The sequence below is a fragment of the Cygnus atratus genome, chromosome 2 (assembly GCF_013377495.2).
Source record: "Cygnus atratus isolate AKBS03 ecotype Queensland, Australia chromosome 2, CAtr_DNAZoo_HiC_assembly, whole genome shotgun sequence".
Lineage (NCBI taxonomy): Eukaryota > Metazoa > Chordata > Aves > Anseriformes > Anatidae > Cygnus > Cygnus atratus.
In genome coordinates, this window is record NC_066363.1 from 94,909,775 (window position 1) to 94,929,666 (window position 19,892).

Sequence of the window (19,892 nt, forward strand, 5' to 3'; positions counted from 1 at the left end):
ACTGGTGTCTGAGGGTCCAGTGGCTGTACTGACTAGACCTCTGCTGACCGCAACAGAGTGTATACAGCTACATGTCATAGACACAGAGATGTAGGTGTTGGTCTCAAACATAACTCCTCGTTCCTCCCCTTAGAATTGCAAATGACTCAGGCAGAAGGAACAGACCACCTTTTAAGAAATAAGTGCAGCACAAGATATGGAAAGTCCCCAAACTCTAAAAACGCACATTTTTGTTCCTGTATTAATAAAGCTAACTCTTTAGATACTGAGACTTCTGGATGGGACAGCATAAGAAAGCTTTTCTACCTGTTTGGTAGACATAAAGAACCTATACTTGTGCTCCAATCTCCTTTGTTAGGCTTGTGTTCTCTTTAAATCTCTTTGCTGCTCATTCTTTGAACGTTTTCCCTCACGTTCCCAAATTTATGCTGTTTATATCCTTGGTCACAGGGAAAGTAAATCCTAATTCTTCCCCATTCATGCCTTGTAGGGGCACACCTGGTGAATTCTGAATTATTTTCTGCACAGAGAGGATTCAGCTAGAGAAATAAACCTTGCCACATAGCCTTGAGATTACTGCAGCCTTCTGGGCAGTGGTATATTTTAACTTAAACCCTCAGACTGCAGAAAGAATGCATCTTTCAACCTTTAGGCTGCCATTCAGTACCCTTTGGAAAAGGGACCTCAACCAGCCACATTTTAAAAGAAAGAACTTCCCCAGCTCAGTTTATTGCAGGTGAGTATTTCTCCTTTTAAAGAATATGGTCAGCAAGCTCGGAACATAAATTGCTGAAGTCCTCTCACCTTCGGGTTTCCCTGTTAGCTGGCTTGAGCTAACTCTCTGCACAGTGTTTTGTTATTTCAAACATGGCTGTACTGTTAACATTGTTAATGGCAATAGAATGACCACCAAGGGCCTCAGGGCAATAACAGCCCTTGATGATCATAACCAGCTGGTAACCATCTTTTTCTGCCTTGCCCCTCTATAACCTCTTCTCCTCCTCCTCAGGGTTGGGCTACCTGTGTTCAAGGTCAGCTCCAGTGTGGCACAACTGTACAACTAGTCCTTGGGCATTTGGACTGAAGCAGCAGTAAAACGTTTTGCAAAGAACCTCTTAGCAAGCCACAAAATCAACACTGAAGGCTGGCATAACTTACCAGGACCAGTGGCTCTTGTTGAACATGCAACCAAAGGAAAGCACTTCTTTTTTGCAGATTATTTCTGTTCCTTACACCTGTTTTCGAAGGCAGATTACATTTTTACACGATTATGGCTGACATACTTCACCAAGGCTGTCCTCTTCTTTTTCCTTCCACCTTTATTCCTTACTATATTTTCCTTCAGTAAAGTCTCCACAAAGGTACAGCATCACACCTTTCAGCCTATATTCCTCTAAACTCCTAACCATAATAGACTGTTTCTACTTAAGAAAAATGCCTCCCTTCCTAGCTAATTCATTCAACAGTTACTTTACATGCATATTTTTAAAAAGGTTTAACTTCTGAAAGTTATTGTGACATTTTTAACGTAAATAAACCCAAAGAAACAAAAAAGCCAAACGAGCAGTTTTCAGTGGCTGCTACCTGATACAGCACAGCTGCTCTACTGGCTGCTGTTGGCACCTTGGAGCCTTCCCTCAGGTGGCTGAATCAATGAAGCCATCTCAAAATCAGCTGCCAAACCTGAGGCAAGATGAGAGATAGCAGGCACTTCACTCCTTTCACTGCTGCTATTGCCTCTATTTGTCACTATGCGCACTTCTATCCCTATTTTTGCCAAACTCCACTAAAACCAGAACAGTGAGAAGGAGAAAGACAGAATTTTTAGATGCATAGAGAATTACTTGAAATCACTCCTCTGCATTGGAGCTCTAAGATCTTTTGGATTTCTCCTGCATTAAGTACCCCCTGACTCACAATGACTTAAACCAGTGGTCAAGTAATGGATTTGTAAGATTTCAGACAGTGGTCAAGTAATGGATTTGTAAGATTTCAGACAGATAAAAATAGTATCAGAGGTTTCTGATTACTTGTATTGCAATTGCTCAATTAAAAAAAATGTATTCAGCAGAAAATTACTGTACTAATCCTTTCAAACATAAAAGTTAATTAAAATACTTTGAAGATCTGCTGGTGTTACTGTTCAGAAAACCCAGACAACATCAGTTATATGGTTTTATTCTCAAAACAACAGATCAACAATATAAAATACTTTAATACCATTTATGTTTAAATATCAGTGACAGATTATGCAGTTCCTTAAATAAAGTGCTATTTTTACAAATAGGTATTTTGTGTTTACTTTTACTGCTGTTCTAACCTCTTAATATTGAGTAGATAAAGTGTATTTTAGTTACTGAAGAATGCGGCATTGCTTTTCCTTTAGACACCTCCTCATGAAACCACTGTATTTTCAACCTGGACTCTTGTCTGTATTCAGCCAACAGTGGTACATTCAGCTATATATTTCTCCATGTAGAGGCTCTCATAATTCATGGTGATTTTCATGACTTCTTCCATGCTTCTGTTCTTCTTGACTGTGCCCAGATAGGCTTCCTATGGGTTCTTCATCTATAGGCACTAAAAAGTAGGATGAAAACATGAATCTTATATGGCCATTCATTCTTCCTGCTTCTCTTTGTTCTTCTCAAGTCCAAACCACTGAAGCCTTGAACAGTTCAACTCGTAAGTTGAACTACAAAAGCAATCTTTTCATTACTTTCTTTGATGCTTTGTGGCATTGGAATTATAATCGACATTACTTCAGAAAGTTTTGTACAGGTGCAGTTAGGACTAATGTTTCAAATTTTCCTTTGTACACTTGGATTGACTCAGCCAGATCCCAGACTTCACCATAAGAACAAAATCCTTTTTTTTTCCAGTAGCTACCTCTTAGGAGCAATAGCTTCTTGGGGTTTTATAGAGCAGCCAGGTGCTGTAAAAGAAAAGAATAAAATCTGATAACCTACAGCCAGCAAGACTCACAGCTTTACTCGAAGAAGACAGACTAATTCCACAATTACCACAAACAGGTTTGTATTTCCTTATCTCGTTGTTACACCAGACTCCAAAAACTTGACCCTGTAAATTCACTTTACTCATCTTAAGCCCTCTCCTGTATGGAGAACATATGAAAAGTCAAAACCAGGGGCGAAAAGGTCATCTGCTGCCATGAACCCTTCCAGTATCTCTTTTCTCAGTGTGCACCTTTCCGTTTGCAAGTCTATACTGGTTTTGCTCTTATTTTTACTTCTTACTCTGCAATCTCTCTAACTCTCTCCTCTGGATAATTTCTATTTGATATTTTTGACTCTGAACTCAGAAGTGGAAAGCAAATACACAAATCCCTCCCCGCTGTCTTCTACTTTATTCTGTCACATCTTTTTAAATACCTATACGTTTATCTGCAGGTATGTATGTGTAAATATGTATCAATATGCAACATAAAATATTAGGTAACGAGAAACTGGAAGATCAGAATTACTGCAAAAAATTAATATTAATCACAGATTGAATGGCACCATATTCCTTTTTCATCATAGGCATAGTTTTTCTTCATCTAACCTGTATCTGCAGAACATTCAACTTATTCTTCCGGTACCTAAACCCTCCCTTTGTTCAGTACTGCCCAATGTCAGAGCATTCCCTTTTCTTCCTGCCTGCTATGAGAACAGCATTGCATTTAGGTGAGGGAGGGCAGCTAGAAGTCTACAGCAAGTGGTGAGGCTCATTTTTTTTCTTCCAAGTATTTCGATAAATTTGATATTAGAAGGCAAACTAAGCTAACTGGCAGTTACATTCAACAAACTTCCCCCCCCCCCCCCCCCCCCCCCCCCCCCCGAAATGAGGTTAAAAATGCCCTAGGAAAAGAAGAAAATGGTGTTCTTTAGAATATAAACCTTGGACGCTCTCTTTCTTTTGCACGTCATTTTTGTAGTGACAAATTCTGTTACAAGTCTCAGACTTTGACAAGGGAACTCCATGAGGTATTTCCATTTTTCATCACAGAGCTAAAATTTAACACTTCCTTACATGAATTTTTTTAACTAGCACACAGAATTTTATTTCTACTTTTAGGAAAGAAATCCTATTTCTACTTTTCAGGAAGAAATCAAAATTCTCCTATGAAGAAAGGCTGAGAGAGCTGGGGATGTTCAGCCTGAAGAAGAGAAGGCTCCAGGGTCACTTTCCAATACTTAAAGGGGGCTTATAAAAAACATGGAGAGCAACTTTTTGCCTGGGCAGACAACAGCAGGACAAGGGGGAATGGTTTTAAACTAAAAGAGGGCCAATTTAGATTAGTCGTTAGGAGGAAATTCTTTGTTCAGAGGGTGGTGAGGCACTGGCACAGGTTGCCCAGAGAAGCTGTGGATGCCCCATCCCTGAAGGTGTTCAAAGCAAGGCTGGATGAGGCTTTGGGCAACCTGGTCTGGTGGGAGGTGTCCCTGCACATGGCAGGGGGGTTGGAACTGGGTGGGCTTCGGGGTTCCTTCCAACCCAAGCCATTCCATGATCCTATGATTCTATAAAATCATTTTAGTTTCAGTTATTTTGCTCCTTTTTGCTTTTTTCCTGCCAATATAATGTCATATAATACACATGAGCTTTTTTCATCTTTTTGTTTCTGATTTGGCAAGTTTGTATTGAGATGCAGCTCTTCCTCTGTTGATGTTATTTCTTTCAGTGAACCTGCAGACCCATGCCAGCTATGTTCAACCTCTTAATTAACTGCTTGATGACTGAACGGATCTTGATCGAACTCGTATGCAATTAGTCCTGGCAACTAGGTATCCAAAAAGTCTGATTTGCTTCATTACCAGAATCACATAAGCAAAAAGGTTGCCTTGAAGTACAAACAAACACTTGTTGGGATAGCGTCATTTCTTAAATCCAGACTTTGTGCTGCTGCTTGCTGTTTCAGTGAAGTCAGAGTACAGACCAAAGCAGAATGTTTTGTTTCTCAGAGCAGTCATCTTTCCACATGCTTCCATGGGCTGGTCACCTGCTCTAAATTTAAAAGATGAAGCAGAAAGCTAATTCTATGAGGGCTTTTTTGACACAGTTCACTGGGTTATAAAAAAGCTCTATCTTCCTAGTAGTTCCTGTTGTCAGGAACAGGGTGACTAGAACACTTTGGCAATTTTCCAAGATAATTTTTTTCCCCTTGGAAACTCCCGAAGTGTCAAAAACAACATGACATTCGCACTTGCAATTAATTTGTACCAACAGAATTTTCTGAAGGTTACCAATTCATTTCCCCTAAAAAAGAGACAAAGGCAACATTCTCTGTGCAAGTTCTGTTTCGCCTGTTCAGAACAGGGAGAAGAACTGCAATGCCCCAGATCCTAACAGTTTATGGGTCCAGTAGCCACTGCATTACTTACAGGTAGAGCAGTCATTTGTCTTATGCAGTTCAGGTAAGAATTTAAATACGGAGCTCTCACAGCCCGGACATACAGCCTAACCTAGTATCATTGGCAGCAGCCAAGAAGGAAGTGGTCTCAACATCCTTCTGACAGAAAACAAATGTATGTCAAAGCCTACTGTTTTCTGCAAAGAAGAATCATCTCACCACCAGCCCCAGGGGTGACACAGAACCTGATATACAAAGTAATCTCTCTTCCCACCGTGAACCTTACTGTAACTGAAGTAGCTCAGCTGCCAAAATCCAACATACAGTTGACAACTTTTCTACTAGTTCTTGTAGCGAATATCATAGAGAGTTCAGAAGCAATGACCTCAGAAGGAGCTGCTCAACCAGGAGGTAGCTGAGGATGCAACAAACTAGCAATTGAGTTTGAACTGCCAAAAAAACATCATGAAGAAACTGCAGCATCTTCTCTAAACAAGCCTGTTGTGTGAAGTTAGTTATATGATCATGCCTTTATTTCTGATGGTATTGCTTTTACTTTTTCTGCTTATTGTTTTTTCCTTCTAATGCTTTCTTAGAGGTATAAATGTAAATAATTACTGCTCTTCTCTTTTTCATCCTTGAAATGTTCACATAGATGTTTTTCTTTTTCTTCTGCCTGACATCTTGAAGCAGGTTTGATGAGCTCCTAAGCCAGGGGCAGCAGTAGAGGTGCTGAGCTAAGGCATTGGGAATGGGGTGTTTCCTGGGGAACTGAAGCTAACTGGAAAAATGAAGCTGCTGATGTGGGAAGCGTGGGGAAGTTGTAGACAGTCACGAGTTTGGTGATGGTAGCCAGTCTGCAGACTTCCCAGAATTATAAGCTACATTCCTAGAAAGTGAGAAATTAGTTTCTTTTTCCCCGCTTTTTCATTTCTGAGCCTTAAGGATACGTTCAAATCTCATTTCATTATCTTTTTTACATCCCTAAAGGCTGGAAACTTCATAAAGGCAAAGGTATACTTGCAGCCAATTCATTTTAGGTACTGAGCTTTTAAAATTACTCCACATATTGAGCAAACCACAGTGATAGGTATGAAACAGTGACACTGACACAGTTGGAAGAGCAGGATATTACTATTATCCTATGAGTTACATCTAGCTTTCTGAAAGGGAGAATCATCAGGTGGCTTTCTTGATAATGGTGTTCAGACACAAAGTGCCCAGAAAGGCTCCTAGGAAGAGTTCTAGAGAAACTGGTGGTTGTGGACCATGCAAAAAGCATAAAAATTTCACATATTTTTCAAACACATCAGACGAGGCAGCCTGTTACAGATGCCACGATGCCATCCAATGATTAGAGTGTAATAAGACTGGGACTCATTCCAAGGTATTTTAACCTGAAGTACTGGTAAAAAAAGGTTACGAAACAAATGCACAAAGCAAATAATAACAAATCGCTAAGTCACAAATTCTAGAGGAACTTAAATGGTTAAGCAGCTGAACTGCTGAGTACAGACTGCAGGTTCTTGTTTAAATTGACAGGTAACTGAGAATTGATGAGAATTGATGTTCATCTTTCTAAGGGTTCCAGGGAAACATCAATCACAGACATGACAGTAGTAAGAGGAAGATTAGTATGAACTATAACAAAGAACTGAAATAGTGAACATTTGAAACTTTGTGGAAAAGAATTTCCTCATCAACCTAATGGAATTCTTTGAAGGTACCAACAATCTTGTAGACAAAAGAGATCCACTTGTGTGTTCAGTTTTCAAAGGCATTTCACAAGATCCAAGGTTGGTTCTTAAGACAACAAAGAAGCCACAGGGTAAAAATGTATCTTGTGTGGATAACTAACAGGTTAGAAGGCAGAGGACAGAAGGTGGGAGTAAATAATAATTTTCCATAGTGGAAAGATTCACCAGTAGCATTTCCCAGAGTTCTGCATGAGGACTCAGGATATTCAACATATGATTTGGAAAAGGGCATGTAGATTCAAGCAACAAGTTTTCTTAAGTTATCCATGTAAATAAAAACAAAGGCAAACAGAAATCTGGCAAAAGGACTTCATGAGACATCGGTGACCAGACAGTATGGCAGACAAAACTTGATGAAGATAAAAATGAACTAATATGAAGCAAGGTATATTATATAAAATGGTAAGATCTGAGCTCACACTCAGTAGATGATCCGGGTTGTAACACACAGTTCCAATAAGGATCGATTCAGTCTTCTATTGTAGCCAAAAAAGCAAAGTACTAGAAATAACTAGGAAAGGGCAAGAGAACTGAAAACAGAGAACACAGCTGAAAAACAATGACTGTATCATATGTAAATTAATGGTATGCCTACATCTTGAATATTTTACAGTATCTTCAAGTCTGAAAGGATATAGTAGAAAATGAAATGAGGATAGAACAACTATAGCAAAGGGAATGCTTAAGCAGCCTATAAAAGTCTTCAATGCAAAAAAAAAAAAAAAAAGAGACTGAAGAATAATGTCAGATATCTGTAAAACCATCAGTGGCATGGAGGTAGTGAAGAGGAAACAAGTTGTCCACTATATCTTCTGATCCAGTAGGATGAAGCAAAAGACATTGCAAGTTCAAAACAAATGAAAGCAAGCAGCTCTCACACAAATGTCAAATAAGACCAGATGAAATAGCCAAACACAGCTGTATGAATCTTGGATCTGATTCAGTATAGCTGCTCGTATATTCTAAAACATTACATATTCCTGGAAATCACTTCAAGTTCCAGAAATTGCATAAGGGTCCCATTGCTACTTTTTACAATACAAAGCAGCTTACCTGGTGCAGAAACTTCTTTTATCTACATGCTCTTTTCCTCCTCCTCCTCTGTTAGTGCTTCTGTTGCTGTCACTCAGCCAAATCTACTTCATGAAGCTCTCACACACAAAAACCCATAAGCTAGATCTCTGATGAGCCTCCTTGCAGCATTTTGTCAACTGGTCAGCAGGAGCAACTGTTGCCTCAATTCATACAAAAAGATGTTCTAACCAACTCTGTGCCACCATTACTGTTTTCTGCTGTCTTCAAGACACCGACAAGTTGCTTGGAGACACTTTACATCTGTATGTTTTTTCAGCTCTTGAGTAATTCCAGTTCACTGCAGCACGTTACCAAATCCCAAGTATCAGCTTCTGCTCACCCAGCAGTACCTACAGAAGAGGCTCTTCAAGTCTGGGATGTTATCAAGAGACATCCAGAAGTTCCCACACAATGATGACTGCTCTGAGAATGGGAAGTAAGCTGCACTACACGTACAGTGACACCTGACAGTGGCTTTTCAACCAAGCAGACCACACAGAACTCAGAAAGTAGCCTAACTACCCCAGCAATGCCTGGTTTTCACCAAGACAGCAGTGAGACCTACAGTTTGCACCTGCTTTCACAGATCTAGTGACATTCAGCTGATTGAGATTGGAACAACTGGGACTCACACTCACTATTTAGGCCTGCTAAAGCATACAATAGCTCAAATGTTATTTAGCATAACCACTAAACGAGTGGAACAATTTTGTGAGTAGATGCAAACAGCAAAATAAGCAGCTGAAGGAGAGTAAGAAGTACCTAAGAAGGTAAATTTCTCAAGGCCATTCAATGGCTTTCTTGTTCCTCCCAAAACACAGATCCAGAAATGCTGGTAGGAATAGGTTTTGCCCTATTTCTTGACCTTGAGTAACAGACGTATACCTGCCTTTGGCTCAGGTGGTTAGCAGGGCAGAGGTTTAAACCTTTATATCTAGGTGTGACGGTAGTAAATATATTCATTTGTTGTGGGTCAGGAATGTCTTTTTATACATTTTAATAGATCTACATTTTTATTATAGATACTACATTTTAAAATGCAGGGTTTTATCCAAAAATGGCTAGCAATTAACACTGATGATTGGAATAGATGTATTCCAAAGCAACTATAGGCAATCATATAAAAATATTACATATAAAAAATAAATGCATACACACATGAATACATAATTAAAATAGCTATTTAAGCCAATATACTAAATTGCAAACCTCAATTATATTGAATCTACTTGATCACACCAAGGAAAATTGTCTTATATGAACAGTATGCAAAAGCAAACTATGTATCATACAGAAACTCACCTCCCACTGCTGCCCTTCATCATATACTATAGTTTGCTACACTTATATCCATTTCCTATGTTCAGTAATAATAAATGTGTAACAAAAATCTTGTTTTCCTTTTAGATAATGCTGAGGTGTGCATAAAATTTTCAAGATACCTCTCTTTATCTTGAAATCTTCTCTACAGTCTCAGCAAAAGACACAGACGTGCATCGATCATTAACCCAGAAAGTGGTTCCCTAGCTTGTTTGTCACATTCTGTCCTCTAGCTATTATTAATTAGAAGTACTCATATATTGTTCAATTAATGCCAGGTGCTACTTACTTTGGGAATGACCAGGAGGTCGTGTGTTACTAACACTACTCTCAAAGGAAGAGTGGAAGTTGTGTATAGTTTCTTGTAAAATCTGTCTCTCTCGTCCCTGTGAAAGAAAAATAAATTAAAATGAAGTATTTCTGTTTTACAAATTAATTTATCATGAGTTCATAAAAAGATATGAAAACATCCGTTTCTATGCCCAGAGAGTCACAGTGCACTACTAGCAATAATGACAAATCCTTACCTCCCAGATACATAGAAAGCCTTGTGGTCATCTTTTCCTGAAACTGCCAGACAGCAGTAGAAGCATTTTCAGGATATTCTCTATGGCTATATAGCATGGAACGTTACCCACCTCCCCAAGTTTTTTTTTTAGTCTTATCACCTGCTGCTTTTGATTTTAACTTGGGGGAATTATCTTTATATTTTGTTTAGCTGAGCTTCCTGTATCACAGAGATAAAATGAACCTTGAAACTTAAAAAGCAGCTGAGCAGTGTCAGCAGGTGTAATTAAAGAGATGCTCCAGTCCATAATCTCTCTCTGATGCAAATATTGCTTACTCTACACCATTCCTCGAACTAGTAACTGTGAATATAAAATTAAATGGCATCAAAAATGTAAGGAATGAGAGAAGTGTTATTTATCTAGTAACAAAAAAAAAATCAAAAAGGAGACCTTTTTCATTATATTCTTTTTAGTGTCACTGAAATCAACATTCACTAACTGTAACAGGACCAATGTTCATGTTAGTGTTAGCTTCTCATATGATTGTCAATACTCTGTAAAAGAGCTGTATAGTTACTGAACTAGGAAACAGTTAATGAAAGAAGTGGGAATACCACAAAGCAATGTACTTTTAACTAACCAAATACGTTAATGTTTTGTTTGGAAAACATTTGTTTAGCTTTTCTATCTAACATCTGCAACTGAATTTTCAAATATATGTTGAATTAACAATACAAACAAACCTTGAATTAGTTTACTAAGCACAGTACTCCAAAACGTACCTTTCCTGCATTCAGTTCAGAAATAGCTGCCAGAATTTGCTGCCTTGATCCATCAGTTTTAATACCCAACTCTTTCAGATCGCCATCAGTAAGAGTAAGGAAGGCTTCCATATCCACCTGCATATGAAGAAGCAAAAAGTAGTATTTACCTAAGTGTAGATTCATTATTGATGGAGAATTTTTTTTTTTTAGTTCTATAAACTCACTGGAAATATTGGTGAAACAAAAACATTTAATTAATTAACAGCACTAAATGGTACCCACTTTTCCACTGTGCTCTTAGGTTTTAAATCTGCTGTTAATAATTCAGCTAATTATGATAATACGGTAACACATTTTAAATATTCCTAGATTTTATTGTTTTTAGAAAAGCACAGTCAATACAAAATATAGTCTCAAAAAAAAATCCTCTCCTTATTGTAACAATTATTTGGATAAGACAACAGTTTTTCTCTCTCCTTTTTAAAAGCATTTTTTGATTTTCAGAATCTTGTGCGTACTTTTCCAGTGTCTCCTGAGGAAAACTTAGGGTTTGTTCATATATCAGTTTATACTATATCGAAACATCTATAAAGCTGTGATAAAAACAAACATCTGAAACTTCATATTGATACAAACTTCACACACAAAACGTTTCTACAAAATGCTTCCTTCTCTAAAACTCAAGGGAAGGATAATAAGCCCAGTGCACTGTGATGCAGCTAAAGAATTTGTATGTGGTGCTGAATCCTGAACTCCGCAGCAGTGGCAATCTATTACATGTCTATTCACTGCCCTCTGCCTTCAAACAACTGAACGCACAGGTATTACTCACATCTGATAATGTCTTAAACACTGTAATAAATTATTTTTGCTTATTTTCAGTAATGTGTCTTAATTCCATCCTTCAGGCAAGTCACTGTCACGGGTCTCATCTACAATAATGTTTAGGTTTCCCAAAAATCTCCTACTTATTCACAGCAGATAAGAGAAAACAGCCGTCTCAGTGACTCGCACCCTGCTGCTCTCCATCTGCAAGGGAGATTCCAGCTGTGATTCCAGGAATGATACAGTGTGTCCTATAAACTCTTTATGCCCATTGTATACAGACAGAAAGAGAGAAATCAGGATTTAAAAAGAGAAGGGGAAAAAAAAATCTGAAGCATCTATCTATAACAAAATTGTAGATTCACTTTAAAAAACACTGATACTTGCAGTTTCCTGGAGAACTCCAGAAATACCACTTGGTCCATGTTTCAAGGTCCTTCAGCCAAAAATTGTTGTACAACTTCAAAGTTGATAATTTGGATCACAATTCTAATGCAATGTGTGTTGCACCATACTTTTCTAAAACAGTAATTTTTTTTTAATTACCTCTTGTTCCTCAAAAATAGGTTGATATTTCTCAAGTGACAATTTTTTAAGGATGCCAGTCAGCTCATCTGCAAAAACAAAACAAAACAAGGGTCACAAAAGATCAATTTTAGTGATCTCTAAGGAGATCACTAACTGCTAAAGATATATTATTAAACAATATATTTCACACAATGACATATGATAGCAAAAACCCAATCACATTTACTCTGCATCAGAAATAAAAATATTGTTGTGTTCTCACCTAATTCAATATACTGTAATTCTATCTAATTGTACCTTGCTAGGATAAAATTCGTTTTTTGCATCCTTCTTTCTTCCTCATAAAAAGGATCTTAAATAAGTGTACCTCTGAGGGCAACTTCTGCACTTTCATGTCTAAAATGCAGGTGCTTGGCCCCAGATGGCTGATCCAGATCATGCAGTCTATACAGCAAAACTCCTCAAGCAGGCACTGAACTGAATGAGGTATTTCTGTATCATGATCCAGGAAGGCAAGATGTAATGCAAGCAACTACCCAGTCACTCATTCAAAACCCTGATATAACAAGGGTATATCTGAAACTCTTCTCCTCAAGTACCTGGCATCCAGTATTAAACACAGATAGCTTTAGTCCAGCTAAGATGAAGCTTGGGCAGAATTTAAGTTCCATAAGCTTACTTTCCCAGGATAACGGCACTGGATATTGGGTTTCCTCTCAAAGAGCAAGGATATTAGAAGTTGGAGAACCTGATAGCAATTCTTAACACACATTTAAAATGTCATTAGCCAGTTAAAAGACAACTGCAGTTTTACAACAACCCACTATTAACTCTCTTAATTACACAGTACCTCTCTCAATTCAGGATCCTGTTTATTTTTATCACTTTGCTGTCACAAGTGACTAACGTTTTCCCCCTCACCCTCAACAGTATCACCAGTGATCAACTGAAGAAGAGAATCAAAGTCAAAATGAAGAACATGAATGAAAACATTACAGCACAAAACAATATTAAATATACTCTATATAAACTCACATTTATTGTAAAGATAATCACCATTCCACTCCCAATTTTGCTTTTGTTTATTTCACTTCTTTGACTGTCCTATTTCTTTCACCACCAGTAGAAACATGAAAGAGAATTTCACTCTCTAAGCTTCTCAAAAGACATCAGGTATCTTGAAATGAACACGTTTTTCTGTTCAGCATTCTGGAAGCCTCCTTGTTCACACAGAAAAGCTCAAGAAAACTGAAGTGATAACTCTAGCTGCGTCTTATTTTTGTTAGAGTTTGACTTTTTACCTCAAGGCCAATTTGTTTGGTATGCTTAACATGATTTGTAAGGGCTGACATGGTTTCAGGCTAAAAGCTTTAGCACCCTAACTGAGGTTAGTCCACGGGAAAAGATAGCCAGCTGTAAAAGCGCAGTGAGAGAACTTCACACAGCTTGATGAAAAATACCATCTTAAAGAAATAAAATTAAAAAGTTACATTAGAACCCCTCAGATATATTATTAACGTTTTTCTTCTTAGGTTGGCTACCCTTCTCATTTTTCAGCACACTGGTGTGCTTAAATTTTGGGCTGGAAGAATACTGGAAGAAACTTCCAGGATCTTCAAAACCTAGAGACTTGCTGTCATAAATAATGTCATAGAGTGGCCAGTCACTTTCTTCTATTCTGGGAGCAACTGGAAGAAGCCTTCTACTGAAACTGGGATGCATCAAGCACGGCATCGCTAGTCGGTCGAGGGAAGTGACTGTCCCGCTCTACTCTGCACTGGTGCAGCCTCACCTCGAGTACTGTGTGCAGTTCTGGGCACCACAGTACAAGAAGGACATTAAACTGTTGGAGAGTGTCCAGAGGAGGGCGATGAAGATGGTGAAGGGCCTAGAGAGGAAGACATATGAGGAGCGGCTGAGGTCACTGGGCCTGTTCAGCCTGGAGAAGAGGAGGCTGAGGGGGGACCTCATCGCAGTCTACAACTTCCTCGCGAGGGGGAGTGGAGAGGCAGGTGACCTATTCTCCATAATCACCAGTGACAGGACCTGTGGGAACGGTGTGAAGCTGAGACAGGGGAAGTTTAGGCTGGACGTCAGGAAGAGGTTCTTCACCGAGAGGGTGGTCGCACACTGGTACAGGCTCCCCAGTGAAGTATAGTCACTGCACCAAGCCTGTCTGAATTTAAGAAGTGATTGGACTGTGCACTTAGTCACATGGTCTAAACTTTTGGGCAGACCTGTGCAGTGTCAGGAGTTGGCCTTGATGATCCTTATGGGTCCCTTCCAACTTGGGATATTCTATGATTCTATGAAACGACAATGGTGACCATCCACCACAACTGCTGGGCTGAGGCTGAAATCCTGATGGTGGGACCACAACCTCCCCAGGCAGATGCTTACATCCAAACAGACCTCAAGAGGAGCAGAAGAGCTGCCCTCAATTGCAGGGACCATTTAGTAGATAAGCAATGGCTTGAAGGTCTCACCCAGAGAGTGATGGTCAACTCTATGTCCAAGTGGAGGCCGTTGACGAGTGGTGTCCCTCAGAGGGTCTGTCCTGGGACTAGCATTGTTTAATATCTTTATGAACAACAGACAGTGGGATCGAGTACACCCTCAGCAGGTGTGCAGATAACACCAAGCTGTGTGGTGCAGTCGATACAACAGAAGGCAGGGATGCCATCCAAAGGGACTTGCACAAACTTCAGAAGTCAGTCCACATGAACCTAATGAGGTTCAACAACTCTAAGTGCAAGGTGCTGCACCTGGGTTGGGGCAATCCCAGATGTGAGCACAGACTGAGAGAACTCATTGAGAGCAGCCCTGCAGAGAAGGACTTGGGAGTTCTGGTGGATGAAAAGCTTGACATGAGCCAGCTGTAAGTGCTTGCAGTCTGGAAGGCCAACTCTTGGAACTAGGGGGTTGGAAATAGCTAATCTTTAAGGTCCCTTCCGACCCAAACAACTCTACGACTCTTTGATAAACAACTGTAATTCTAATACTTTTCACAAACTTAGACAACATTTTCAACTGTAGGCCTTTCAGGATTTCTTTTCCTCTTTCCCTCTTCCTGTATTATACACGAAGTTTGAACAACCTCAGAATCCTCTCATTTTTTTTTTTATATCCTGCACTGCATAATGTTTCACTTTTGCTTTTTCACGAAATCTTTGTTTTACTTATCCTATACCCATACCTAGTCTCCTTACCTATATCTTTATAAAGGTTCTGGGAGCTTTGACACAATACTCCTATTTAACAACTATTAGTACTATTCTATAGGAGTAGGGTAAAATTACCTTTCTCCAAGTTTTCACAGCCTCCTTTTACTCTCACATGGTTTCTTCTTTCATGATTTTCTACATCACTGGTTCTCAGAATAGGGAAAAACTGTTGATGGTCCACCAACTGATTGCCTAAAAAGAAACCATGCGCACTTCTGAACCACGCTGCCTACTGGTCCTTCACAGTGATAATCAGAGAAAATGAATTAGAAAATTAATTTAAATTTTCTTGAAATAAAAAGAAAAAATTTAAAATTGCATAACTTACTCTTCTGATTGCTGCTGGGCCTCTGACTTGCTGCTCCTGAGTAAACTCACAGTAAGAGAAGCCCTTGAATTAAAGGACCACTCAAGTATGAAAGCTCACAAGCACAACAAACCCCAAACTACTTAGGCTTCTCACAACCTACACTTCTGCTACAGAGAAAACTCACTGTATCACGGCACTAGCGGTGTAGTCATAAAGCCCTGCTTCTCAAGGGGAGAGTGTAACAGCTGATAGCTTGGAGAATTCCCCTTCTTATCCAAGAACCAGTTCTCTTCCCTTTATATATTTCTAAACTGACAACTCTTACATTATCAAGCCATCATTATAAAATGGCACTAAAATGTGAAAGGATTTTCTCCAGCAGTCAGTACAATATGTTACAGCTAAGCCATGATAAGAGGACAGAAAGTGGGTCAAATACCACCTCCTTTTAGTGTCAACTACAGGGAAGTACAGTGCCAGTACAAAGTTAAAATAAACAAAAATAAAAATCAATCCTGACACTTGCAAAAACAAACAAAACCCACCAAAAATAGGAAGCGTGCCTCTTGAAGAAACTAGATAAAAGGTACCCACATCTCTTATTTAAAAGATTCTGAGTCATGTTATTTTTCTCACTTTTTTGAAATGTTTACAGGGGAAAAAATATGAAGTAATTGATATCCTGTTTCCAATATGGTAAGAGAACTTTTTAAAATAAATGTAATTTAGATCTAAAATTTAAAATTAAAAGGCAGTAATCTCACTGGAAAAGTAGTAACCTAAAATTAAAAATAAGGTCAAAATAAGGTTACTTTTTGCAATTTAAAAAAAAAAATACAGCTCTTAAAAGCAGATCCATGTACCAATGAATTGTTATGAAACAAAATTGTATTTCTGTAATGAAATGTACTGAATGTAATCTTCACTGAATTTATTAAAAATACATTTTCACTCCAAATTTGGAGAACGTACATTTTCTACCCTTAGTAAAGAGCAGAAAATCAGTATTTAAGCCACAAAGAGGGAGAGGGGAGAGAAAGGATGTGCTGTAAGAGTGGCCTACCTACATGCTCTATGCTAGCTTTGAGATGGTAATTATCTCCCTCTAAATGGAAGAGATCACAGCTTTTGGAAGATAAACAGACACAGCTACTGCTGGAATGTCAATCCCAAATCAGAAAACACTAAGGTATTTTTTCTAGAAAGAAAACAACTCTCATTCTCACGCTGATAAACAATAATCCAGTACAATTACAGTTTTAAACACTATGTGCTCTTGATACATCAGTCTCCTGTAATTACAGAGACCTACTCACCATCTTCTGTAATAGTACCACTGCTGGAACCATTGCTCTTGGCCTGTCTGTGAGAAGAAGAGAGAGAGGACTCCACGTTGTGAACCTTAGGAGACGGGGAGGGTGATGGGGAAGGCGTGAGAGTTGGTGATGTGCTTTTAGATGTAGATGAAGTCCCAGATGGAGGTCTTTTGTTCATCTCCAGTTTTTGCTATAGTTAAAGATATAATCATTTCATGAATGAAAAATAGAAAAAAGGTGTTTACCTATATATGTTGCTTCAATATTATTTATGATTCATAGCTTTATATTATTTCTGCAGAGCACATATTCACAACTGGAAGTATCTGCTTGATTCATATTGAAATACTTGGAGTAATACTGGCATATCCCAGGTGAGAGTCAGTCCCTCAAACTCATTAAGGAAAACACATTTATTAAGGCTGCTATTTTGGAATAAGAAAATTATTTTTCATAAAGCAATTCTACATATAAGCCTTATAACTACTCTGTATAAAAGCTGAAGTTATTTTGACTCAGGTGAACAGAACAGAGGTCTTTTTCACTGAGAAATTTAATCAAATAAACAAAGCCTCAATTACAGCTTCTCAAAGTACATCAGATGATATTTTAAAGTAACACTTCATGCTAGATTAACAGAAATAAGTAGCAAGCACAAACCAAGTTTTAGGTGCACTTAAACACCTTGCTTCACTGGAATTAAAGTTTCCAGTCAATCCTTAAACTTGATATTATCTAACATCAGTTAAATGATTCCAAATTTATTAATATTTTACAGATATTTAATTAATGTGGAGGCATGGAGGCATGGAAATGGGAAAAGTAGTGAATTATAAACATGTAAAAGAAAAAAAAACAACAACACACCAAACATAAGTAGGTATATCAGTCTTTTCAAACAATAGTTAATGTAACTCACATCCTAAATTCCTAGATCTACCTACCACTTCAAACATTTTGATGTTTGCACTATATGACCTAAAGAGAAGTCTACGTGACATTCTCCTGGATTCCTGAACTCAGAGTTTAACTTAAAATACTTTTGTCAGTCAGGATGCTACAATAAAGACATAAGAAAAACACTGAGGTAGGTAACAAGGCAAGAAGGAGAGAGAGTCTGTGACTCCTGGCTCTAAGTTTTGTTACTGTGTTGTGGCATAAAGGGAGCATTTGTAGTTAATCAACACGATGCAGATTAAAAAGATAAAACTAACTTAAGTTGGTAGCATTCTTCCATTACTCTGTCCTACACCAGAATGCACTATGCCCTCAGCCCTGCATTTGACTAGAAGCATGATACAGATTTGAGAGGTTTCTGCAGAGCACTCTGAGCTCATTTCTATGTTTTGTCCCTTGATACATTCCCAAATTTCTCTCTGTAGTCTATTATTTTACATTTGTGCTTTAAAATGTTCCTCCTTCTTTGGTGCATTGTCTGCGTTTATCTAAATTATATCACTCTGTAAATTGTTACTCAGCCTTTTGCTTCTTTTCTTTAAGGCTTGTACAATCTCTACCCTCATGGACAGCTTTTGCAAATGGAGCACTGTAACATCGCAGCACTTTTTAGATCAGTTATTTCCAAGTTTAGACAGCATGATCTTAATGGGAGGGCACAAGCATTTCCACGATGGATATGCGTGGTAAATTTTCACCACTTAAGCTGTTTACTACAACCACAAAGTAGCTTGCTTAAGCTCTTACAGCCAGTGTGGATCCCTATGCAATTGCATACTGCCAACAGAAAACTCTTGTTCGTGTATCATGTCTGCGATGATTTTCTGGACACCTATACTGAGATCCATGTTCATTACTTTTTTTTTTTTTTTTTAAATCAATGAGTAGAGTGAACTTCATCTAGACATCTGAGCAAAGAGCACTGAAAGAGTTGTTGCCTTTCCAACACACAGGCATCAATTCTATTTAAAAAAATATTAAACAGTATGATGAACTGCCTTCCCAGAAGATGATTTACAGGGCATCACTGCTCTCTACTTCTCTATCCCCTAACGTCTAACATCTTTCACTGTGAGTGGGAATAGTAATTAAACTTCTTACTGGCAGCATTGCTGTAATAACAGGCCCTAAGATCTGCAGCTCAAAAGTTATAGGCACAGGTATTATCTCTTAATAGGCTAACTAATATAATCGCGGAAAAAAAAATGTAGTAATATTTTTTGGACATACAAACTTTCTGAAATTATTTCCAAGCTAAGATGAGCTGAGAGCAACTGCTGGGAGTTTAATTAGAAATATATTGGTCAGACCACCTCTGAAAGGAAAAGCACATGGTACCTGTTCAGTAAAGGAGAATTTAAGGAGTGAAAAGGATAATGAAGTGGCTTTGTCTACAGGAAAGAAAGAGACAGATCATTTATAACCTGGGGAGCAGTTATGTGGGTAGAAGGGAGAAAAGATTATGAGTCCATAGCTTCTGGGGTCCAGCAGAGTTGTAGATTTTAGCTCCCAATCCCATCTTTGAAAACTGACTTGTAGTCTCTTTAGAATCAGGGCTGACAGATCAGAGACGAAGTGACTGTTCATGGAAACCATTCTGACACTGGCAGTTGCACACTTTTCTTTTTCTGACCATTGTTTGCCAGAAATTTCACTTATTAAATCACTAAACTATTTTGTAACTTCATTTATCATCAAATTTAACTTATTAAATATATACTTTGCTTATTGTTGCCATATAAGACATCACAGAATGAGATAGCGAAGGTAGTAATTTTGTATTATGGCCATTTTTGTTTCTTGAGGCACAACTCTAAGAAGAATCTCACGAACAAATGCAAAGAACACAAAACAAAATAAAGAATTGTTTGGAGATTCCACAAGCAAAAAAACTGAGAAATTTTGCTCTTGGTCATGTATACTACCATTTGCAGAATACCAGACTTACGAACTAA

At 38.3% G+C, this 19,892-nt stretch overlaps 1 protein-coding gene across 2 annotated transcripts in view; it reads right to left on the reverse strand.

Moving 5' to 3' along the window:
- Positions 1–2,162: 2,162 nt before the first annotated feature.
- The window catches only part of ANKS6 (ankyrin repeat and sterile alpha motif domain containing 6), a 46,791-nt gene continuing 29,061 nt past the window's right edge, over positions 2,163–19,892 (reverse strand). The window contains exons 12-17 of one of the 2 annotated variants that reach the window (XM_035550572.2): positions 16,981–17,170; positions 15,430–15,546; positions 12,149–12,216; positions 10,796–10,912; positions 9,794–9,890; positions 2,163–2,935 (exon numbers count right to left, since the gene is read on the reverse strand). In XM_035550572.2, coding sequence (XP_035406465.1) covers positions 2,886–2,935; positions 9,794–9,890; positions 10,796–10,912; positions 12,149–12,216; positions 15,430–15,546; positions 16,981–17,170 — 639 coding nt within the window. In that variant the 3' untranslated portion in view covers positions 2,163–2,885. The remainder of the gene's footprint in view (positions 2,936–9,793; positions 9,891–10,795; positions 10,913–12,148; positions 12,217–15,429; positions 15,547–16,980; positions 17,171–19,892) is intronic. The other variant, XM_035550573.2, reaches the window with a different exon arrangement.